Source organism: Rhinichthys klamathensis, unplaced genomic scaffold, assembly GCF_029890125.1.
Source record: "Rhinichthys klamathensis goyatoka isolate OS25496 unplaced genomic scaffold, OSU_Roscu_1.1 h1tg000432l_1, whole genome shotgun sequence".
Lineage (NCBI taxonomy): Eukaryota > Metazoa > Chordata > Actinopteri > Cypriniformes > Leuciscidae > Rhinichthys > Rhinichthys klamathensis.
The window spans coordinates 171,837-198,033 of record NW_026606928.1 but is presented as its reverse complement, the minus strand read 5'-3'; the positions used below and the strand labels follow the sequence as shown (position 1 = coordinate 198,033).

Genomic DNA, 26,197 nt, shown 5'->3' with positions numbered 1-26,197 from the left:
CACCACAATCGCTTAGACGCCATTCTGCTCATAGACAGTGCTCCAGCATATCAACAATGACCGCGCCGGTCCGGTCCGCGCCGCGCAAACTATGATTGACAGCTACCTCATGTGCGAGGGCGGGTCTGTGTTGAAACGCTCCCGTCAATCAACAATCGTGGGAGGGGCGTCCGTTTTATTGACGTCACAAAAACGAACGGCTCGATTTGAGGCAGGGGAAAACATATAAGGAGATTAAAACAAAACCACTGGATGGAATTTTATCATTATATGATGTTTGTGTACAGGCACTGCCAACACACATTTCAGTACAATCAACTTGTAAAAGTGCATGTACCATTATATGACCCCTTTAAGGTAATGATGTCATAAAGGGTTTGCTCTAATTTGAACTAGTTTGTCCAAGTTCAGCATGTAGAAAGCAGTGAATAAATTATTTGCTGATTTTTAACACATATTCATGTTTTTTCATTTTTTTTTTTTTTTTTTCATTTAAAAATATTGATATGTTTTTGTTTACTAATGCTGTTGCTTATTGGTTTGCTCTGGTTCACCACATAGAGCAGTAGAAAAATTATTTTTAATTGGAAGTTGCCTATCTATGTCATTTCCGCCACACACTGTCTCTTCCGCCACGCCATGTCATTTCCACCACAACACATATTTTAAAGTAAAACATATAAAAAACATACAATCAAACCAACTATATTCAGTGGTGTTGATAATTGTGCAGTTAGGGGTAAGATATGTGTATACACTTTAAGAAATACATGATTTTGAGCTATAATAAGTAAATGAAATGTTCCAGGCATCTAGTTTTAGGTGTTTTTAGTGTAAACATTGTAAAATCTTTACAGTTACATTTCTGAAAAATAAATCAATTACAAATTTGATCAGAGATGTGTGTGCTATTTAATCAAATATATTTATTACAGAAGATATTTAATTATTTTCTCTTCAAAACACATGTTTTGCTATGTGATGGAAATGACCGTTCCCTTTCGAGGGAACTCGCGATGCGTCACTTGACGCTTTGGGAACGCCCCCAGCGTGAATGCGTCTGAGCATCAATGTCAACTAATCCAATGGAAAGAATGAGCGTCACGGGCGGGTGACGTCATGACCAGGAAGGCATAAGAGCACATCCGGTGAAACGCGGCATTAGCTTCTGTGTCTCAGCAAGCGATCTGTGTTACTCTGTCTCTGTCTATTTATTGTTGTCTGTTCGATATTATTGGGAAGAGTTATGGCGAAACAACTTTACAAACTCTGTGCTTCTCCCTGCCCGCGTTATTTAACGGGTGGGGACACACACGAGCTTTGTGTAGTTTGTTTGGGAGTGGAGCATGCGGTATCAGCCTCCGAGGGGGCTGATTGCAACATTGTGAGAAGCTTTCGCTTCGCATGCTCCACTCCCGCCTGTCACTTTTCGAGGAAAGTGGCCAGGCTCGCGATCCTCGGGGTGCAGGACACGCGTCTGCCGAGGCAGCGCGGAGAATGCATTCCTGTGGATCGCGAATAGGATCTCGTTACGGGGTTGGAGACGGGTCCGCGGATCTTATCTCCTCCCTTTCCACGAGGGATCCAGTGTTCTCTCTCCGGTCTCGGAAGCCCGCGCTGCGGTCTCTTCCGCCCGGGGAGAGAAATCAATGCTTCAGTGCTCTACCTCCGAGGAGGTAGATGTGCTGGGCATTGAAAGTGTACACAATCATGGGGGAAGTGGATTTGCCATCTCTTCCCCAGCGTATGAGAATTATATATAGCCTATATATATATATATATATATATGATAGTTTATATATTATATATAAAATAAAGTGTATATATATAAAGAATGTATATAAAAAAAAATATATATAATAATAAGCTGGTGGAGGTGTTTACTAAGGCTGTAGATAAATTAAATATTTAATGGCCAGCAGAAATAAGGGGGCACTCGTCCTTAAAATAAATTGAACGAGTTTCCTTCCCTCTATTTTTCCACCTCCATCACGGGGCCTTCCATTTTTCCCGATCTGCACAGCGAGCTGTCTAGATCATGGAAAAAGCCTTACTCATTTTTTAGCCCCACATTCATGTATATTCAGATATTTGGGGGTTAAGAGAGTATGGCTATGGGGCAATACCCCGGGTAGAACAGACACTTGCGAGCTATGTCTCCCGGTTCAGTATCGTCCCTGAAGGCGTCGGCTTCTCTCACTAAACCATTAAAGAAAACTATTTTTTAATCTAGTGGGAAAAGCATATATGGCAGTGGGTCTAGCACGAGCCTGCTTGCACACTGTAGCAGTGCTGCAAGCATATCAGGCTGACCTGCTGTGGTATTTGGACAGAAGTGAGGGAGTTTGGCCCGATGGGGTTTGAGAACTCCGTCGGGCCTCAGATTTATCTCTCAGGGATGGCAGCCAAAGAATTGTGGTCACTGAGAGACACCTCTGGCTCAATTTGATGGGAATCATGGAGAAAGATACAAGATAATCTCTCCCTCGCTATGTCCAACCCACTGGGGCCGCTGGGCATGAGCAGCTCCAGCCGGCTAGTTTCTCATACACAACACAGCAGCCAAAGCCTTCAAAGCAGAAGCCGGATCCGAGGACCGTTCTTCATGCTGAGAAGGCTGCGGCTCAAAAGAAAAGGTCTGGCGCCACGGCGTCAGACCGGTGAGGGCAGCCCCAACCGGGGTGGAATGGTGTACACCTCATTATACGGTGCCCTTTCCATCTCTGTGCCCTCAGGGGACCGTTCTGCCAACCCCGCCACCCTTGGTGCTTCGGGGCGCAGCGTTCTCCAGCGAGCTTCTGGCGCAGCGTCAACTCGACATTGCGTCGGACTCGCGCCCTCTGAGGGGGGTTCGAAAACAGTCAGTTCGGGTGGTTCCTGCCAGTATGTTTCAGGTCCCCGAACTGGCTGTCTTTATTACACCAGAGGCCAGCCTCGAGGGGCTGGTTCTCTTGGTAGATTTTCTGGCAGCGCGGAAGCTACTGCCAAATATATCTCAATGGGTAATGGTAATCTCTCTGGTAATGGAGCAAGGGGTAAAGGCCCTGTTAGCAAAGAAAGCTATAGAGCAGGTGTACTCACCCGACATTGCGTCGGGTCTTTACAGTCGTTATCTCATTGTTCCAAAAAAGGATGAAGAGCAACGTCACATACTAGATCTTCGTCTGTTGGAGTGTTTGGTGCTGGAACTCAAGTCCAAGATGCTGACACTCAAACAGATCGTGACTCAAATCAGATCCGAGGACTGGTTTGTCACGATAGATCTAAAAGACGTATACTTCCATATCTCCATCCTCCCTCAGCACAGGAGGTTCCTGAGGTTTTCTTTGGGGCAAAGAACACCAGTATCAGGCACTTCCTTTCGGTCTAGCTCTATCACCCCGCACATTCACGAAGTGTGTAGACGCAGCTCTGGCCCCGCCAGGCTGCAGTGTATACGCATTCTGAATTGCATAGATGACTGGCTGATTCTAGCGGAATCAGAACAGTTAGCGGTTCGGCACCGAGGTGTCGTTCTCGCTCATATGCAGATGTTGGGGTTGAGGCTCAATGCCAAGAAGAGTGTGCTTTCTCCAGTACAGAGAACCACTTTCCTTGGTGTGGTATGGGATTCAGTGACGATGCGGGCCACTCTGTCGCCCGTTCGTGTAGCTGCTATCCTAACAGCCACAAAAGAGCTGAGGCTAGGCCAGTCACGCACTGTAAAACAGTTCGAGAGACTGTTGGGTCTTGTGGCAGTAGCGTCCAACGGGATACCTTTTGGCCTGCTGTACATGAGACCTTTGCAGTGGTGGCGCAGGACCAGAGGGTTCTCCCCGAGGGGAAACCCACTTCGTATGATCAAGATCACGCGGCCCTGCCTTCGTGCCTTGGTTATATGGAGGAAACACTGGTTCTTAACCCAGGGTTCGGTGTTGGGAGCTCTTTGCCATCGAGTTGCTATCTCGACAGATGCTTCCCTCACCGGCTGGGGAGCGGTATTGGAAGGCCGCTCAGCTCAGGGCTTGGGAGGAGTCATCATCTCGCTTGGCACATGAATTGCCTAGAGATGATGGTCGTCTTCAATGCGTTGAGACATCTCCTCCCAGACCTGAGGGGCCATCATGTGTTGTTCTGAAACAGTGACTGTTAGGCCTCAGGGCAGCAGCGTTCAATGTGATACCCTTTGACCTGCTGTACGTGAGACCTTTACAGTGGTGGCTCAGGACCAGAGGGTTCTCCCTGAGGGGAAACCCACTCCGTACGATCAAGATCACGCGGCAGTATCCCCGCGCCTTGGTTATATGGAGGAAACTCTGGTTCTTGACCCACAGACAACACGTTGGTGGCCTATTATTTTGGTCCCTCAGGAAATTACGCTGTCTGAGGGCAGTGTATATTCCAGGGGGGCCAGAATATTGGAGCAGACACCCTGTCGAGGCAGGGGCTGAGGCCCGGGGACTCCACCCCGAGGCGGTGGAGCAAATATGGGAGTTTTATGGCCAGGCAGAAGTGGATTTGTTCTCGTCTCAGCATACGACGCACTGTCCACTCTGGTTATCCCTCACTCAACCAGTCCCCTCGGGGCTGGTTGCTATGGTGCAGACGTGGCTGAGACTACGTCTGTACGCATTTCCCCCTGTTGCTCTGCTCCCAGGAGTTCTGGAGTGATTCCGCCAGGATGGAATAAGCCTATTTAGTAGCACCACCCTGGCCGAGCTGAATTTGGTTTGCGGACCTAATTTTTCTCCTCGACGGACCTCCCTTGGAGGTCCCGGTCAGGAGAGACCTTCCGTCTCAGGCAGGGGATGCAATATTGCACCCCCGGCAGGGGATTTGGAAACTGTGGGTTTGGCCTCTAAAGGGGGCCCAACTCATAGAGAGTGGTCTCTCAACCGAGGTTGTTGAGACCATTCTAAGCTCCAGAGCTCCCGCTACGAGGAAACTATATTCACTATTTCGAGAGTTTTTCACTTCTTGGTGTTACCAGCGTCAGTGGGATCCGGTTAACTGTTCAGTAAACACAGTATTCGAGTTTCTGCAAGAACGCTTTGTATCAGGTCTATGTCCTTCCACGCTTAAGGTATACGTGGCGGCCATTGCGGCTTTCCACGCCCTGGTGGGTAGTACATTTTTGGGTCAAGACCCCCTGATCACTCGTTTCCTTCGTGGCACTTTGAGGCTGAGGCCTGCAACTTGCACTAGGGTGCTGGCTTGGGACCTTGCAATAGTTCTAGAAGGCCTATCTGGGGCTCCCTTCGAGCCCTTAGATTTGGTCTCAGAGAAGTTCCTTTCTTTTAAGACTATTTTCTGCTAGCTATTTCGTCCCTATTAGAGTCAGACCTTCAGGCCCTTTCGGTCCCCACCTGCCTTGAGTGCACCGGGGATGGCCAAGGCATTCTTACCCGAAACATGGATATGTTCCAAAGGTGTCTACCATTATTCCGAGGCCTATTGTGCTGCAGGTTTCTGTCCTCCTTTTACATCTGCGGACCAGGAAAGGCTGAACCTCTTGTGTCCAGTGCGAGCACTGGATACTTATGTTCATCGGACATCTTCAATGAGGAAGTCCGACCAGTTATTTATTTGCTTTGGATCACCTAAGAAGGGTCTTCCTGCTTCTAAACAGACGGTTAGTAAGTGGATAGTCGAGGCTATTTCACTTGCATACGAGTACTCTGACCATCCGTGTCCCTTGGTGGTCAGAGCTCACTCAACGAGGGGTATGGCGGCCTCTAAAGCCTTGTTATTTGGGGTTTCTCTCCAAGACGTTTGTGATGCGGCAGGCTGGTCTTCACCGCTCACATTCGTCAGGTTTTACAGTTTGGACCTGGATGCTGCCCCAGGTTCTCAGGTGCTTAGTGCTTAGTTCCAACAGACTGACACTCAGGTACTTGGAATTCTGGCGTTTTGGGTATTCTCGTTCCCAAAGCGTCAAGTGACGCATCGCGAGTTCCCTCGAAAGGGAACGTCTCAGGTTACTACTGTAACCATAGTTCCCTGAGAAAGGGAACGAGACGATGCGTCACCCTGCCATACTTCCTGCATCCCTGTGATCGGCTTGCTTCGACTTTTTGAAGCTAATGCCGCGTTTCACCGGATGTGCTCTTATGCCTTCCTGGTCATGACGTCACCCGCCCGTGACGCTCATTCTTTCCATTGGATTAGTTGACATTGATGCTCAGACGCATTCACGCTGGGGGCGTTCCCAAAGCGTCAAGTGACGCATCGTCTCGTTCCCTTTCTCAGGGAACTATGGTTACAGTAGTAACCTGAGACGTTTTCTTGGACTGTCAGATAAAAATGGCAATATATATATATTATTCAATACAAATCAGCACAGCCAATTTAAGGGAAGGTTTCTAGACAGATTGAGAAACCAAATGATACTAATAAACTGTTTGTAGAAATGTTTTTATTTTCTGAAACTGTCTAGCTCAAAGAGTACCATAGTTGAAGAATCACCCAGCTATATTTGAATGTGTTTTTTGATTGTTCTGCTGACAAAACACTGCAAAGATATCTTTCCAAGAAATGTAGGTCTTAAAACTCTAGACAACATGAGCTGTGGAAAAGCTTTAAAGTGGATGCCATTGAAAACACAGCAAGTCTATCCCTCACAGCCTCACTTTCATATACCTGTCATGGTGCTGATCTGAATAAGGTTTATGAACGCTTACGAACTACCTTTGTTTGCTAGCAATATTCCATTTAAAGTTTTATGTTTAAAGTTTTTTTTTATACACGACTAACTTAATCTAACTTTTGTCATACTGAAACATTTGTAAACCCTTTTGAATTTGTATTGTATTACTCATATGAAGACCCCCACTCTTATCAAAATCGAGACAACCTTTTTGATTCAATATCAAAAACAGATCATACTGTAGCTTTGACTATATTCATTGTGTCATTGCGTGCGTTTCCTCATGTATACACACATGACTTTTTCATGCTGAGTGTGAGAGTGGCTCAGATTTGGCAAAAATGACAGTGCAGCTGTTGCATGTTGATTCATGTTCACCATCGGTATCCATTATTGCAGTGCGACATTGATGCGCCATCATGATACTTCACACCATTATGGGAACTTTTCACCTTCAAAATCAGGAATCCAGCTCTGAAAATCAGGGTTGTAATATCTTTTCCGTTTACATATTTGAAATCGATCAATATGATGTTTTCACTGATAGATTCTATAACGTTTATGTTTGAATGTTGAATATTTTGTTACATTGCAGAAAACTAGGCCTACTTCCCAGCTTGAAGAGTCCAACAACTGGAGCCCATAAAAGGGACAGTCTGTTTTTAGATTATAAAAAAAAAAACTTGTGTAAAAATGAGAGTTTTCTCAGAAACATGCTGTTATAAAGAGTGGTTGCAAACCACAATGATTAATGTGCTCTCAAATCACTCTTTCAGAAACGAGATCCAGATCGAAAGGCAACAAATAGTTTGTAATTTTAAATTGTTAAGGTGCACCAAATGAAAATTACACAATATGAACCCAAGTTCATTTCATTCTCCCAGAAAAGACAAAGTGCTCACACCACTTGTGCTGGAGCCCAAAGTATAAAAAAAAATCTTTATTGTAAATTCAATTACTCTTCTCTACAGCCAAACCACAAACATATGACGAACATAGAAACAGAGCAGAGCTGAACATACCAACACACACACGCACATTGACACCTACAGTGTGAAACAGTCTACACAACAACATGACAAAACACTTTGAAAACAAAGACAATAAAAAAGATGAAGTAAAACCACACAACTTCCTATGCGGCTCTGCCATGGCAGAGAAATAGAGTTGGGAAAAAAGAGAAAAACTTCACAAATAAAAAAAACATCCACTGAGAGGAACAAACCATAATTTGAGAAAGAACAAGAGACAGGCATCTAAAAGTGGGCGTCGCAAGTCAGGTTTGCAGCTAACATACAGTAAGCACACAGGAAACGTCTCTTTGTGTTAACTTGACTGTTTGGCTTTTTATTCCATGCGAAAGCTCAGCTGAAATTTGAAGTGAAACTACAGAAAACCAGCAATCAGCCCCTTTGTGCCGAAAAAGGTTTTGGGGATGGCAGAAACTGATTTTGGATCAGTACGTCAGGGCTTTTACTGAGAATCGGACACAGTAACACAGCATTTTGCATTATACAGGCGGACAGAGCCCTCTAGCGTCCTACAGTAATAAAATAGAAATATGTTAACAAAAAATAAATTCATATATAGGCTACTGGATATAGGTAATTTCTTTTCAATCTGTTGGTTATTAATTTATTTATTATTTGTGTTTTACATCAGCTCTACATAATGTCCTGAGTGGGCAAGGCTTTTGTGCAGGTGTACGAGTAGGAGAGAAAAAAAGATGCCGGTTGGGAACGGGCTGACATGAAGAAATGCTAACCTATAGGATGGCCAGTTCAGAGCAAGTGTAACCATGACAACAGGTTCTCTTGTTTTGCACATTCTGAAGAGGAAAACATAAGAACAGATGAGGTCATCACCTGTTGTGCTGGAGAGAGAGACAGAGAGAGAGAGAAAGAGAGAGAGAGAGAGAGAGAGAGAGACTGTGATGGCCTGTGTAGTGTAGTGTGAGCCGAGATGGTCAGCAGACCTCTCTCTCCCCAAAGTGTTTCCATCAGTTTTCGTGGGACGGATGAGAGCGGGGGTGTGTGCCGTTTCCCACGTGTGCCGCAGTTTCAATGATGTGAGTGACAGGTTGTGTGCTGCTGCTGGTTTGGATGCGGGTGTAACATAGTTCAGATTAAACACAGACGGCGAGGGGATGGTAAGACCCATTCAGTCTGTCGGTGCTCATGTAAGTGCACCGAACAGCCTTGCAACCTTAACACTCTTTAGTGTACAGAAGCAATACATTGCAATTGCCATGGTAACAATAATGTCGTCTGCAAGAAAGCATTCATTTAAGAGTGCAAAGGATAATATGCATTTTCTTCAGATGCAACAGATATCTGAACACCCCCGAAATAAAATGACAACCATTTAAAACCAAAACCAAAAAATTAAATGTTCCTTACAGTAGTACATTTTGTTTTAAGGGTTTCAAAGACTTGTCCTGCGAAAAGTCAATTTGAAAATAAAAACAACACACACACACACACAAAAAAAAACACACGCACAAATGAAAAGAGATAACATGCATCTCTCTCTTTTTTTTCTACAATACTGTTTGGTGGTATTTTATAAGAGGAAGGCTCATAGTATTTTTTTTTTCTTCCATTAGTTCCTTTCTCTTCTATAGAAACAAGGGATGGGAAAATAAAGAGGTATGATGATAGGAAAAAACAGATAAAGAAAAATAACCGAAAGTCATGAAGACCCACACTGAGAAACAAATGGGGAAAATACACTAAGAAGAGGAGAAGAAAATGTGATTAAAAAAAACATTATTCAGCGAGAGAAGTCACAAATGACGAAGGTCAAGAGGTCATGACTGCTGGCCGCTCCACTGGCCCTCCATCGGTCGACGGAGCAGTTCCTCTACATGCCTCGCTACATCCATGGTGTCGTCCAGATCGAAATCGCCATCAGGGTCCAGCATAGGGTCAACACTGAGAGAGAGAGAGAGAATCGTAGTAACTCGCACACAATTCTATAGTATACACCACATTTAAGAAGGTAATTATATTAAATATTTACTATAATAGATGTTATTATCTAGTCCAGGTGACATCAATAGATATTTTCTGTGCTGGGTCGGGAAAAAAAATGCAGTATTGATTAAAAAGTTTTAAAGTGCTAAACACGTACAGTATTGGAATCATAATTGCTTAACTAACAAAAATATTACATGTAAGAAAAGTATGGGCCATTTTTATATTTTGCACTAAGTAATAAACTACTAAAAACAATGTACATAATCTAATAATAGAAAACTCTCATCATGAGCACAAAACAAACCTAGTCATTTAAAAAAAAAATTGTCTTCCCTTGCAATCTCTAAATAATTTTCCAAATTATAACTTTGTTTATTAGGAAATGCTCTTAATATGCTGATTAATAATGCTAAATGTAAAGAAAAAAACAAAAGGTCTAAAGACGAGTTAGCTTGTCACACACCTGGTTTAGTTAAACGGTCGGAGTCATCTGTATGACAGATAAAAATAATTGAATTTGCCGCATTCTCGTTTTCTGCAGCTTTTTAGCAAAACTTGATTTTTCTGCTCGCTGTGTTTCAGCTACTGTTGTTAAAACAACTACGTCATCTGCAGCTCTTAATGTGGCGCTTTACATCTTTAGCGGGAGTGAGAAGCAACACACACAGAGCAAAAAGGGTTTGAATGAAGCGCGTTTGGCTCTAGATAAAAATGTTAGAGGATGTAGTGGCAAAAGATTATTATCATAAAAGACTCTATAGATTAGTAGACCAATCACAGCCGATTGGGCCATCTGACCAATCAGAGCAGAGCAGGCTCTCGGAGAGGAGGGGTTTTGAGCATAGACAGTAAAAGAAATGGACACAGCGACCCCGTTGATTTCAACGGAGAGAGTTGAAGCCCAACATGGGCACTCACTTCCTGATAGCCAAGCGCACTGCGCAGGCTCAAACTGAGCTTGACGACGTAGAGGTCACGTGAGCAACCGTTCTGACCTTCTAGTAGCTGTGCCGGGACAAATCTGAATTGAAATCTGAAACAAATCTGTTGTTGAAATATTTTGTCCCGTTGCTTTTATGAACTCTCTATCTATGGGCTTCTCCCTTGACTTTATGCCTCCATGTCCACCCGATTGCCTCATAGACAGTAAACGATTGCCTACGAGCTTCTACTTCTGTCTTTACGGTAATTTCTCTACTGTGCGACAGAGCGTCTCGTGGTTATGACGCAATCGTTAGCCTATTTTTACAAGAATGGCTTCTACGGGGCCATAACGTAAGATACAAAGTAATGGAGCCTTTTATACATTGTCGTGTTTCTTTAGAAATAAATAATGGACAAATGGAGTCTTTGGACGCCTCAGATGTAAAGTTATTCGCTGTCAAAGTGACGCCAAAATGAATGGGAGTCAATGGGATGCTAACAGCAAGTGATAGCCAGCTACAATGGCGGCCCCCGGAGGCAGCTTCAACTTCCGGCTGATGGATTACCCCCTTGGTTTTGAGGGGTTTACAGAGACTTTATCGAAACATTTCAGACACTTAAAAAAAAAGGTGATGCTGCAGTGAATATTATAAGAAAAGTAAAGTGTTTTTGTTGTTGTTGTTTTTTACCTTGGATGCATGTAAACCTATTGCAGGAGACTTCCAAAGCAAAATTAGGAAGCTTTAAAATAGCATAATAGGGGCACTTTAAGAATAACAACGCTGATGCAGAAACATACAGACAGACGGAAACACACATATATCTGTGCACTACTCACATGGGAGGATAGAGTCCATAAGTGTGCTGAGGATTGACAGCTGGAGATGCCGCATGGTCCATGTAGTTGGGGTTTGCTGCAGGGTCAGGGTTAGGTGTCGCAAACCTGTGTCAACAGAAACGCACACACAGATAGACAAATATTTAACATCCCCTGTTATTTTAGTATTATTTATATACTATTATTGTATTTATTTATATTTTGAATTATTATTTTGGTTTTATGTTTTCAGGTTTCATTTCAGTTTGATTTAGTACTTTTGTTTTGTTTGTCAATTTGATTCATTTTAGTACTTCAACTTAAAATTATTTTATTTCAGTTAGTTGCTAAGGCAACGCTTGTGATTTTAATATTTATTTAAAAAAATATGTTTTTCATTTAATATTGAGAAACGAGTTTGAATCCAGTCCGTGTTACAGTATGTATTGATACAGCTTCCCGTAACATTTCCTGTCATCTTTCTATTCTCTTCCTCAATAAAATGTCAGAAAGCTCAATAAATAATTAACCAAAGACTTTCATTCTACTCAGCTCTAGTGCACAGCTTGCTACACACACCAGTTGAGTGCTAGCGGTCAGAGTCTAACCCTTGTAAAAAGTAAGAGCTTGTTTATTAAATCACTCCCTCAAAATGCTGATGAGAAGAACTGAATTATCTGAGTCTGATGATGTATAACTCCCTGCTGAGTTTGACCGAAGTGTACGGCTTGCTAACAAAACAGACGGGGTCGTCCACCTGTGGACAAATAATGCTGCTAATGAGGCTAACAGAGCTAAGTATATTCTGAAGAGTGGAATGAGAGCAGAGTCTCAAGTATCCGTGGCAACCTGTAACTGCCGCTGAGGCAGGCCAGGGCTAATGCAATGTGCGCAATTTGATTTACCGCTCTGAGATGACAGGTTAGCTCTAGAATATCAGAGATTTAAAGACCTGTACTGAGGTCAGAAAACACACAGACACAGTGGTGTGTGTGTGTGTGTGTGTGTGTGTGTGTGTGTGTGTGTGCGTGCGTGCGTGCGTGTACTTACTCTGGCACTACTTGTTTGATCTGTGGTTTGACGTATCCGTCCACAGCTTTAGCTAGAGAAGTGGAAAAGATAAACAGATTATTCCTAAACCATAACATAACACTGGCTCACATTGCTATATTTACACATGAATACAAATGTGAACACACACAGACAAACACACTAGATTACCCAGAGTGATACACTTTCATTTAAACCCAAGAACATAAACACACACACACACACACACACACACTAGACGTTTACTTAGCTATGTAAATGGACGTAATGTAATGGTTTTATACTGTACACACTGTATATTTTCTGCCCTTACACTAACCCTACCCCTAAACTTACCATATATTTTGAAAAGGCATAATTTAGTATGATTAAGCTGTTTTCTTCATGGGGACCCAAAAATTGTCCCCATAACGCAGCAAATACCTGAACCACACACACACACACACGGTCTATTTATAATGATTTTATTGGCTATATAAAATTAAGCACCTTTGTGCCTATTGTGGGGATTTTAATGTGCTTTTTAATAGTTTCCTAAAGACTGCATAATTATACTAAATTCACAATCCTTCCTTGTCTTGTGACTTCTGAGTAGGGTGTTAAAGGGATGCTCCACCCAAAAATGAAAATTCTGTCATCATTTACTCACCCTCAAGTTGTTGCAAACCTGTACGAGTTTCTTGACTTCCATAGTATTTTTTTTTCTACTATGGAAGTCAATGGTGCCCCACAACTGTTTGATTCCAATCGTTCTTCAAAATATCTTCCTTTGTGTTCAGCAGAAGAAAGAAACTTATACAGGTTTGAAACAACTTGAGGGTGAGTAAATGATGACAGAATTTTCATTTTTGGGTGGAGTATCCCTTTAAGACAGATGTTTTAATGGTATCTCTGATTTAAACTTGCAAAACAGTATTGGTAAGTTTAATTCATTTTCATGAATCGTTTCATTCAGTCTTTTTAAATGAATCTTTTAAAAAATCTAAATGTTCTTCGAAATTCTCTTAAAGTATGTAATGTAATATTAGTGCATATAAATAATTTTTAATAAATATATTAATTAATAAATAAGTAAATATACACTACCAATCAAAAGTTAGAAACTGTTGATTTTTTTCTGGGTTTTTGAAAGAAGTCTCTTATGCTCACCAAGGCTAGCCTGGTTAAAACCAGACCATTCTCAGTTGTAACTGAGTTATGGTCTGGCAAAGCGTCATAGACAAATCATTTCCAGAGGGGCGTCACCAGCAGACGTCGCGGATAGACCTAAACCCAATCAGAGCGATGAAGGAGATGACGTATGCAGAGCGGCGGAGAAATCTCTCCGAGTGTTGTTCTTTGCTCGGTTTTTAACAAAAAGGAAACGTTCAAATCGCTTAAAACAGACGCGATAGCTGATTCAAACGAGTGATGTTCAACGGCGGCATCCATCTTTGTAATGTAGGCTACAAAATCTGCTTCAAAATCCCAGCGCTGCCGTCATCGTGTAAAGCCCGCCCCAACGTTTCTGATTGGTGCCTCGATTTCGACGGATTGGAAATGGGCTTGAATGAGCTCTTTGCCAGACTAACTTTCAGAGCAAATCTAAATTTGCCGGAAGTTGTCTGGGTTTTCCCAGGCTACACCAAGGCTGCATTTATAAAAAAAAAAAAAAAAAAAAATACAGCAAAACATTTCTTATTATTCACAATTTTGAAAAGAGTTGTGCTGATTCATATTTTTGTGGAAACATGATACATTTTTCCTGGATTCTTTGATGAATAGAAAGTTCAAAAGAACAGCATTGATTTTAAATTGTGATCTTTTGTATAATTTATAAATGTCTTTCCAGTCACTTGCATCCTTGCTGAATAAAAGTATTCATTTCTTTTAAAAAAAATCATACTGCCCCCAAACCTTTGAACGATGTATAAATAAATTCAGTAATGTCAAAAAGGATCAACTTTCATATTTTATTTGAAATTCTGTCTATAGATAATTAAAGATCAAGCTTACACAGTGGAGGGGTGTAGTATTTGGAGAAGACCTCATCTTTGGGCCGGTCGGGATAGAGGTACAGTAGATGATTCAGGTCACTGATGCGATCTGCCAGGGAGCGGATAGAGAAGTCTTTGGTTGTGTATGGCATGAGGTTCCACACCATCCTTTCCCCTGTGAAGAACACACATACACACTCTTTTGTAGAAGCTTTGAAATAGTTGTATGTGCATTTAAAGCCACTTTATGGTATTTTTTTGGAATACAGCACATAAAATGTCCCTACACTCTTAAAAATAAAGGTTCTAAAAGGTTCCATTTTTGGTTCCCCAAATAACCCTTCAGTGATCCATTTTTTTATAAGAGTTTTTATCATTTAACATTTCTTTTCTTTCTTTTTTTACATTCAAATCCCTTTTATTTTTGTAATGAGTGTATTATAAATCAGAATATTATAAAGTGCAATCAAGCCATGGCAGTGGAGGAGCAAAGTAATGGTTCTACCTGCTTTGTTAGGGTTCTCTGCCACCCAGGCTATGGTGATGCCACCGATTTCCGAGTCACTGAAGCGCAACAGGAAGGTTCCGTTGGGTTTGGACATCAGCATGTCCTGAGCTTGCTGTTTATTCACAAAGCCAAGAATTGCTCTGGGAAGGACAAGCACACAAACACACGTGAACAAAAACGCATGCAGAAAAGGGCATTTTCACACAGAGAGGCTGTTATCGTGTGTGTACCGTTCAGTTTTATCATGATTTGTACAAAGGAATACAAGTTATGGGCGACTGGGGGTTGAACAGGAAAAAGATAAGAAAACAAGAGAGCAAGCAAGATCTTATCAAACTCCTTGATATTTTATCTTACTCCTTTGTCAATCCATCCATAGTTTAATGGCTTAATGTATAGTCTTAACTAGGACTATCTCTCAATCAGCCAGTTGCCATAGCAAAGAGCGCTTCATAATGAATACATCCGTTATACTGTGTATCAATCAAGAAGGAACAAAAGGACCAGAATCCAACAAGAATGTGATACATTAGATCAGGGATATCCAAACTCGTTCTTGGAGGGCCACTGTCCGGCAGAGTTTAGCTCCAACTAGCCTCAAAACACCTGTCTGGCAGATTATCCCTAGTAGTGTGTTTAATTAGGGTTGGAGCTAAACTTTGCAAGACAGTGGCCGTCCAGGAGCAGGACTGGACACCCCTCTGTGTTATGACCAGTGTTGGGAAAGTTACTCTAAAAAGTAATGAATTACTAGCTACTGATTACATCTTCAACAGTATAATTGGATTAATGTACTAATTTCTCAGTCTAAAAAATGTATAGCATTACTTATTACTATTTACTTTCTAAATCCCATATCAACCTCGACCAGTTGAACAATACAAGGATAGACATGAAACTTTTAAATCTATCAAATAAAAAATATAAAATTGCATAAATTATTCTTGAACTGACAAAGTATTTGAAGGGAGAAGGTTACATTAAAAACATACATTTTAACATTAGATGTTAAATGTTGATGTTAAATCCACAATGTTTTATATACAATTGTTTTATAGTCTATCTATACAGACAGATCTATATTTAATGCAATTAAATCAGAAGTAACTGAAATTAAATTACAGAAAAAATAAGAGTAATCCCTCACTTTACTTTTTCAAGGGAAAATCAATTCAATTACATACATAAATACAATTTATATTTCAATAATTTATATTTCAGCCAAAAATCATAAATAATTGTGGCATTTTCTTGCCTGTCAAATAAGCGCACTTTCCATTGAAAGTCACATATAACCAAAAGAGGAACAAATGTCACTGTTATTTCTTCATGAGATTCACTAGGTCAGACGAGAGTTCTCAGATGAGTGTGAGAGATGTCTTTGTTATGTGAGGAGAAAAAGCATTTATCCTTTCTCTGTCTATTTGATCATTGTCTGAGGTTTTACACATGGATGAATTGTTATCTTCAACAATAAATCTGCAGGAGTGTGATGTTTATATTTCTTCGTGTTCTCACAGAAGTCAGTTCTTACCCATCATTCCAGTGGGGCTTCAGGTGTTTTTTAGTAAGTTCCATGACACCATCAAACCACTGCCAAAATGTGAAGTTCCTGCCTGGTAAACTCTCCTATAGTGACAAGAAGCAAATCGGGTTTTAAATGACTAACATGATATATGGAATTCTAACAATACAACTTTCAAAAACAAAACTAAAATAACTCAATGCTGTCAATATAATATATATATATATACGGTATATATATATATATATATATATATATATATATTTTTTTTTTTTTTTAAATCTACACTGATTGATTGATTTTGTTGCTGATTTTGTTGTCACAATAACTTGAGAAATGTGAGAAAATAAAGGGAAAACTTTGCATAGAGCTGATACAACTTTTCTTTCAGTTACTTGATAATTGTTACAATGATTGTAGATTATAAATCATGTCAACTTAACATTTTAAAGGGATAACTCACCCAAATATGGCAATTACAGTATGTGATCATTTACAATGCAATGTAGTAATTGGTATCCATGCAATTTAAGTAATTGGTCTACAAAACTGTTTGGTTACCAACATTGTTCAAAATATTGAAGAAGAAAAAGAAAATTGAAGTAGAAAAGTTATACAGGTTTGAAACATCATAAGGGTGAGTGAATTCACTCACAATATCAAGTTAAAATAATTCCGCAATTGAACATAATTAGAAAAAAGCAAATGCAAACTGTTGCTTTTCTTTTTTTTTGCCACATCTATTTTTGTAGGACTACATCTATACAGTGTGTAAAGATCCAGTGTTAAATAAGACATAGTAGCAGCATGTTGTAGACTAGAACCTCTCAAATGCATGTATAAAGCTTGTTTCCTCACAGATACTGAACATACAAAAAAGAAAAAATGAAAGTATGCAAAAAACAATTGGCTGAATTTCTGGTACATGTTCCTCACAAGTGATGTGTTCATTGGAAATGGACATGGAGTTGACGTGAATCAGACAGTAAACAGCTAGAAGTGCGTGTGCTACAGTGTTTATGAAACGCAGGCATGAATGCTTAAATCAGAGCATGATCCTCTGGTACATGTTCATTATGTTTTTAATCAGTGATCCAAAAGCAAAGTCACATTACTTATAGAGATGAACGCTTCCTGTCTTCAGTCCTGTCTCCATCTCTTTCACTTTAATCACTCTATTTCTTAGAACATGGTGTCCCGTGTCCTGACCGCTTCAGTAGTTAGCATGGCAGACCACACAGAGACACACAAACACAAGGATGCACTGATGTCTCTAGAATGAACAATGGGGTTTAGATGTGAAAATTTCGGAGTATTTTAAGTTGTTTCTGTTGTTATGAGACAAAATCATTTTGCATTGTGGCGTGTAAGTCTCACAACTGCAGTCCAGTGATGAAAAATGTGTGTCCTGGGAATGGGAAGCCTCATATGCTGCTTCACTCGCTGTCTCCTCATGAAAAGGTGAAGTAGGCTCATTTTCCCCTTTTTGCTCATCTTTCCGTGATTTCATGAAAAAGCGTAATATTGAACTTTATGCATCCGTCGTTGTCACCGTAGCTGATTGTGACCAAATACCTTTTGATTTTATCAGCCCTACATAAAAATATAACCTATGCAAGAGTGCATTTTGTATACTGCTGCTTAGTGCTTAAAGGTGCAACAGGTGATTCTCTATTTTACCGTTTTTTTGTTTTTTTTACAGAATTCTTTTTTGTTATACTGGTTGAAAGTCTCCTCATATCCTGATAGCAATCCCTATGTTAAACGGTCTAAATGTATTTTTATAAATATATATCGTTTGTGGAAGGCGTGGGGCCATAACATGTAAATTCAATCATTATATTCGGTCTGAATGAAATACGATATCCTACCTGCCTGTCAGGGTATTGGTTTTACATACCCTCGTGTACCCTGTTCGCGCAGACATCATACGTCATCAGCGCGTTTCATGCTATGCAGAGTACAGACGTGGGTCACGGAGCACCGCAAACAAACAGCAGCCAATATTTACAGTTCCTTCAAAACAACCAGCTTATGCTGCGTTCACACCATAACTACCGCAATTAGGAGACGGCAACCCGTGACATTCTAACCGGAGCTGTTCACGTCCTCAGACTCGGAATTATGCATTTCCATGTCAATGGTTTCAACACCGCAATGAATCTGCAGCAGTCAGGTACTCTCTAAGTTGTTTACGTTCATTATTATTGTAATGTTATGTGCTTTGAGACAGAGCAGCTGTGTGTGTGTGCGCCTTCATGTGTTTTGAAGGAGGCGTAGCTTTGGACAGCGATTTGGAGGGAGGGTGGGTTCCAGTGGTGTAGTCTACGTGATACGCAGGTATACGGCGTATACCCACTAGAAAATGTCAAGGATTTCCGTATGCCCACTAGGAAATGTCAAAGATCTCCGTATACCCACTTTAAAAAGCGTGAGGATTCGTAACAACATCGTTTTGTGAAAGAACTTTCATTCATAAATTCACCCCGCCGTGACGTCTGTGTTTACGCAGCGACACGGATCGAATCGCGGAATCCAGCAACAAATGTAACTTAGTGTAAAGCGGAACGTCACGCAATTTGGCCATTTTTGAATGAACAAATCAAAAGTAATGATAATCAAATCTCGATATGTACTAAGTGTCTATGAATATTAAAGCTCAAAAAGACTGCTATTGAAATAAACTCTGCATGTTCCACTTCTGCGTGTTTCTTTGAATGAGCGCTCAATGTGTGCTCTACTACACACTGAAGCGAGCGGGACACGCGTTGTGTTTTCAGCGTCTATGAAGAGGACATTTGAACTTCATTGCAGAGCTTTTATGAGAGTCACTTCACAAGAATTTTACCATTTCATTTGATAAAACGATCGTCATTCATTCGTATCATATACACACTCACGAACTTTAAAGTCTTCATGACAACCTGTCAAAATCAAAGTTTTGTATAACTTGAGGAAAATATAACAGAAATATATTACTATTGCACAGTAGAGTATACTTCAAGTAGGCCTAATAATAATAATAGTTTATTATAACACACAGAAGCTCAAATGTCTTTAATTTACAACCCACCAAAATAAAAGTTTGTAGAGAGAAATAAAGTTACCCGAGGAAATTATGCAAGAAATTGCATAGTAAGATGTACTTTTTTAAATAATAATAATCAAATATATTAAAACATAATTTTAAAGGAATATCACACAAGTTTTTAAAAAGTAAATTTTTATTTGTGCTTATAATGTTTAAGTCTTTTAATTGTCAGCTGATAAAACCTGTGCTTCAGGGACCATATAACATCTAAGGCTAAATGTAGCTCTTTACTGGCTGAGTTAGATGGGGGGGGAGGGGGGGTAGGGATTTGTATATCACAGTATACTCACTACAAAAAACTAGACTACACCACTGGTGGGTTCGTATGCTTGCAATGCTAGCAGGCTAGCGTTAGCATTTCCCAGATCCCTAGGGGGACTAAATGCCGCTAATGCCGAGTTCAGACTGCACGATTTTAGCCCCGATTTTGGCTCGCCGACAGGTTTTGAGAAATCGCCGACAAATGCCCGAAATCACAGGCAAATCGGTGCTCGTTCACGCGAGTGACAATCACGCAGTGTGAATGAGCAAAGACGCGATCTGAGAGAATCGCCGACGAGTCGCCGACGCCCGTGAGATATTTGGCATGCTAAATATCTGGACCTGTCGGTGATTCACAATCCTGCAGTGTGAATGTGTTCTGACTGAAAACTACATCGGCGATGACCGACAGCCAACGAGAGAGCAAGATACAGGGAGGAGGAGGAGGAGTTATAGACCAGAATATCAGTATTTTAATAGATAGGCCTATATTTACAATTATATCAAACAGAAACAAAGCACAAACATTTGCATGACCAGCAGCAACAGCAGGACATTTGCAAAATTATTTATTTACCCCCAACTCTCTTTGCAAAACTCAGTCCTTGCTCCCCTCGTCTTCCCAACCATTTCCTGCATAAACTTTTTTTTTTTTTGCTACAAATCAGTGCACAGACAATTTGTAGGCTATCATTTTTAATAACAAATTCAGTGTCGCGCGAGAACTCCGGTCTCACGCACGCGTGATCTTCCGTTATTTCCTATCACTTCTCGCGTTTGTTTGGTTGTGAAACGTAGTTTGCGGACCAGGCAGAAGTTGTCGGCGATTCTTTCTTAAAGTCATGCAGTGTGAAACCTCATGTCGCCGATCCATCGTGCAGTGTGAACACAGCAGCAACTGAATGTTACCCCAGATAGTCATGCAGTGTGAAAACAACAGTGACCCGATTATTTTGAAAATCGTGCAGTCTGAACTCGGCATTTAAAGTGGAACAAATTGTAATTTGCACTAATGTCTGTTCAAAATAAATGAAAAGAAACCTAGCATTGGGAATTTGTAGCTTTTTCCTGTTGTACTGAACTCGCATCGAACCGTGACCCCAAAACCGAGGTACGTACCGAACCGTGACTTCTGTGTACTGTTACACCCCTAGTGTATAGTATATGTTTTTCATACTGCTAACTACACATTGCAAAGTTTCTGGATTGACAACCATATTTAAATGTGTAAATTACTTTATAGTAAAGGAATATTGCAGCTGCCAGTCTCTGCTTTAACCGAGGAGTTTAAGTGTGCCAAGGTCAGACTGGAAATGACCTTAGTAGAGTCACGCGACAAATGTGTAATGGAGGCAGCACCTGTGTTAAAAACTGGTAGAAAGTGGTCAGCAAAGAAATCTGTAGTAGAGGCAAAGGCTGCCCTTCAAATTGGTGATATCGTGGGACAGGTACAGCATGGAAGAGGGGGTTTTGGGCTCAGTTTAGCTCCTCCTAAATGGCACAAGGCAGGCCCAGCTCAAAGGAGGAAGCTGGTAGTCAACGAGGTGCGAAAGTAGGAGGAGAGGATGAGGTGTATAAAGGCCACTTCCCAGGCCAAGCAGGGAGAGTGGATGAGATGGGAGAGTGTGGAACAACGCAAGATGGGCTGTCCAGACCTTTGGTCAATGGAAGAGAGTAGGATCAGTTTCCTTATCAGGTCAACATATGATGTTCTCCCATCACCACAGAACCTAAACCTCTGGGTAGGAGAGGATCCCTCTTGTCCTTTGTGTTCATCACCTGCCACATTAAGGCACATTTTGACAGGATGTAAGGTGGCTCTTAGCCAAGGTCGGTTTACTTGGCGCCATGACCAAGTACTGCGATGTTTGGCTTTAGCATTGGAAGGCAAGCGTAACATGACCAATAAGTTGCCACCTGTTCTAGCAAAACATTACACACAGAAGACAATATTCCTCTGCCCAGGCGAGCAACCACCAAGAAAAGGTGTTAAAACCAATTCTCGCCCAGGACAACTGGAAGCTGCTAGGGACTGGAAAATGCTGGCTGATCTTGATCAACGGCTTATTTTTCCACCTGAGATTTCCACCACTAACCTACGACCAGATATTGTTTTGTGGTCTGGATCAGCACGCATTGTTCAACTGATAGAGTTAACAGTGCCATGGGAGGATGCGGTAGATGAGGCATATGAGAGGAAGAAACTGCGGTATGCTCATCTGGCCACTGAAGCAGAACAGCGAGGATGGAGAGTCCAGGTTTATCCAGTGGAAGTGGGTTGTCGAGGATTTGTGGCACACTCTACAACCCGGTTCCTCAGAGACGTCGGATTCAGTGGCCAAGAGTTGCGTCGCACAGTAAAGAACTTATCTAAAGCAGCAGAGAGGAGCAGCAACTGGCTGTGGTTGAGACGGAAAGATTCTAGCTGGCTGTGTACAGGCCGCCACGCTACGGTTTCATAGAATTCTTCAAAAACTCAAAGAGTCTGGTGGTTTATTTGTATAGTTTGCATAGTAATTACAGTTATTACGTTCCTGTGTATATTGCGTGAATGAGGGTTGGTGTTTGGGCAGATATTGTGTTTTGCGGTAGGTAGTATGCCATACGGAACCGTTGCCACTGAACCTACTTTAACGAAGACAGTGGGGCTCGACAGCCTTAGTCAAACGGGTTGGCGAGTATGGTTGGGTTGCGGAGAGATCGTGAGATTGTGGTTAGGTCACATGTGAACTACGAGGAAGGAGCAACCTCAGCAGCAGGAGGGATGTAAAAGTCAGTAAGCTGGGCTGAGTTGAGTGGGGGACGGAGGGGGGTGACTCTGGGACGCCACAGTCACTGTCGAGCCCTCTTGAGGTGTCGTGGGCTAGTCGACGAAACACTGAGGACGGAAGGTGCCCACTTGAAGACCCTAGAGATGTCCCCTACTCGGCTCAATCCAGACGGTTGTTGTGCTGGTCCACTGGGGAGACCACACTGTAGTTGCAGCCGTTGTGTGTGCTGACGCGCCAAGTACACTGCAGCCGTTAACGCCGGACCGAAGGAGATTCACATCACCATATGGAAAGAAGCGTAAATGGATGGAGAAGCATAGGTTACTGTAAAGCTACGTCTTAGTTTGTGCTTATCTTGGCGAAAGCCGAGTACAAATCAGCATGAAGTTTTAACATCTATTCTCGTGTAATGGAAATCATGCAACTGAATCTGAACAATACAATCTGATACTGTATGTCAAATGATCAGTGCATTAAGTCTTGGAGTGTAAATGCATAGACCTGGTACTTTTTTCTATGTAATCTGCTACTTTGTTCATTTTTGTATTACTAATATTTAAATATAAAATAGTTTGAAGCACTTTGTCTTATGGTCTTGTCCTGACAGTGATTATGTTTTTATTTCATAAATAAATAGCATAGGTTTATATTACAATCAGTTTATGCATTTATTTGGTTTTATTGTCAGTACTGGGCTTTTGTACTTTTTTTTTTTTTGTACTGTGTTTGTGGATGACAGTGTTCGTCCGCCACCACCGAAGACCATTTTTCACCCAGGAAAAACCCTGATGTTTCCTAAATATCTGCAAACATATTATGTTTTTTTATGCTTTAGTACAGTAAAAATAATACTAATAAAAAATACATAGTTTAATGTTAATTTCAACATTTCCTAACACATCATTAAAATCAAAAATTGTATCCGTTAATATTATTGGTAATACTACAGGTTTAATTTACAATAAGGTTTCATTAGTTAGGCTAGTTAACTACTTTAGTTAACATGAACTACTAATAAACAATACTTCTACAGCATTTAATAATCTTATTTAATGTTAATTCCAACATTTACTAAAACATTATTAAAATCAAATGCTGTATTTGTTAACATTAAATAATGCACTGTGAACTAACATGAACAACTCTGTTTATTAACTAACATTAACAAAGATTAATAAATACTGTCACAAATGTATTGCTCATTGTTAGTAAATGCATTAACTAATGTTAACAAATGAGACCTTATTTTTAAAGTGTAACCATATTATTTAATAGTCCTGACTCCTGAGCTAACATGAATTAACAATGAACTATTTAATTCAACAAAAATGTATAAATACTGTAAGAACTATATTGCTCATTGTTAGTTAATGTTAGTTAATACATTAAAGCTGCAGTCTGCAGTTTTTCCTCTTTGTCGCCATCTCTGTTCAAAATCTGCAATTGCAGTCATCCGCGGATAATCAACTTTACGTGAGTTGTACTTCGGCACGGCACAGCGCGGATGAACGCAATGTTTGAGGAGAGTGTGCGGCTGTCAATCACCGCGCCGGTGTGGATACTGGCATTCAGAATCACAGATTATTCTTTTTGGAAGTATGACCAATATAATAATTTTCACCGAAAAATGTCCTCTGAAGAAGTAAGTAACATCCACTTTTGTTCTGACCAACTAAGGGGGAAAAAGCATTGCAGTAAATCACGCTGATTAAATCTAACGATCGCTTATATCACGTCAAACCGTGCAAATTCTACTTTGTTCTCAAATTGTTCATGTTAACAACATAAGCATTGCGTGACTACATTTAAAGCCGTCAGATATTTATCCTTGTTTTCGCATGGGCCCGGTTTGCAGTCTCTTTTTTTCTGTAGCCACTCCGAAGTCATTTTGCATTTTACAGCGGGTGAATCTCTAGTTGTCACTGGTGATTGACGTTTGAACCTTTCTCGATCCGCCATCAAATTGATAAGTTTAATTATATCAGGTGCTGTGAGAAAAGGCTATACATCTCCACCTCCAAACATCCTCACACGCAACATAGCTTATACTAGCCGAGACTCCTTCTTTATGTGTACAGATGTGACGTAATGACACAAAGACATGCTCGAATCTCCCGTGGAAATCCACCAGTCACCACTGGAATTAAAAACATTATTACAAGCTTACCGCTTTGAAACGTGCTAAGGCAAGCAGATAGTTTTGAACACTGGCTGGTTATGTATTTGCTCAAATTTATTTTGGATAATTTTTAACCCAAAAAAGCTACGGACAGCAGCTTTAACTAATGTTAACTAACTTTTGCACATCATTTTAACTTTTTTTTCAAGCGTTTCCACTAATGTTCTCAGACTTTTGGATCCCACTGCATGAAAGCATCAATCATTTGCATGCTTTGAAGATTACTTGGTGTCTATCTGTGCAAGTGTGTGCATAGTGAGTATCAGTGACTTATGCGTAAATAAACAAAGCCATAAACGCATAAAATGCCTAAATTCCAAAGGCCTCAGTTGGGAACACTGCCCGCTTAATGTAGCAGATCAGCACATGGCCATTTTCAAAGGCAGCCACAGCCTTAGGCCTGCCTGCACATCAAAAGCTCTCCGATCAAACCTCACTTTCTGAATAACCATTAACTATTGCAATAGACGAGAAGCAATGTCAATCTGATCGGCTAACATGCTGCCCCGGGTCGGCGGATCGCCACTTAAAATGAAGAAAACAAAGCCAGAATGATGAGAGACTAGTTTAGGATTAAGCCATCTGTGAGAACATTGCTCGATAAAGGCAGTGCTGTTGGGTAACAGAGTAGCTGGTCACAGTCATGGTCAAAAAATGTGTTACAAAAGAACTGGCCATGTTGCTTTCAGCTTAACTGAAGCTCATTTAAAGCTCATGAGCAATAGGGAAGTACAAAAATACTTGTATTGAAGAACAGCTAGATGCGGCGCAACTAAACGCAGGGGTTTAGAGATTTCGAGATGCAGGAATTTCGAGATGGGTTTCAAAAACCGCATGGGACACGTCATTATGACTGATTACTGGATGATTTACATTTTGGACCCAATATTGGGAGTCAATTTGTCTATTTTGCTTCACCAGTGAAAATAGCTCAAAAGTTTGGGGTCAGTTAATACTTTTTATATACTTGTATTGTTTATAAGGATGTATTAAACTGAGTGACATTAAAGACTTATACATGGTTACAAACTATTTTTATTTCAAATAAATGCAGTTCTTTTGAATCTTCTATTCATCAAATTATCCTGAAAAAAATTCTGAATGTATGTAAAATGTAAAAAAAATAATAATAATTTAACTGATAATAAGAAATGTTTCTTGAGCACCAAATCAGCATATTATAGTGATTTCTGGATCATGTGACACAGGAGAAAATTCAGCTTTGCCATCACAGAAATAAATTGCATTTTAAAATGTATAAATATAAAACAGTTATTTTAAATTATAATATTTCACAAAATTACCATTTTACTGTATTTTTGTAAACAAATACAGCCTTAGTGAGCAAAATTTACTTCTTTAAAAATCTAAAATGTTACAGACCCCAAACTTTTGAATGGTAATGTGTGTGTTTATACGTTTATGTGTATACATATCTGAAATATAAATAAACAATTTGACCTCACTAAAGCAACAGTCCATTAGTCTTTAT

The 26,197-nt window shown here is 40.6% G+C and overlaps 1 protein-coding gene across 1 annotated transcript in view; it reads right to left on the bottom strand.

Annotated features, from left to right (window-relative positions):
* Window positions 1-9,126: 9,126 nt before the first annotated feature.
* The window catches only part of stat5a (signal transducer and activator of transcription 5a), a 106,935-nt gene continuing 89,864 nt past the window's right edge, over window positions 9,127-26,197 (bottom strand). Inside the window, exons 15-20 of the mRNA XM_056235878.1 lie at window positions 16,413-16,507; window positions 14,876-15,018; window positions 14,390-14,545; window positions 12,395-12,446; window positions 11,366-11,470; window positions 9,127-9,558 (exon numbers count right to left, since the gene is read on the bottom strand). Of these exons, the coding sequence (XP_056091853.1) occupies window positions 9,435-9,558; window positions 11,366-11,470; window positions 12,395-12,446; window positions 14,390-14,545; window positions 14,876-15,018; window positions 16,413-16,507 (675 nt within the window). The 3' untranslated portion in view covers window positions 9,127-9,434. The remainder of the gene's footprint in view (window positions 9,559-11,365; window positions 11,471-12,394; window positions 12,447-14,389; window positions 14,546-14,875; window positions 15,019-16,412; window positions 16,508-26,197) is intronic.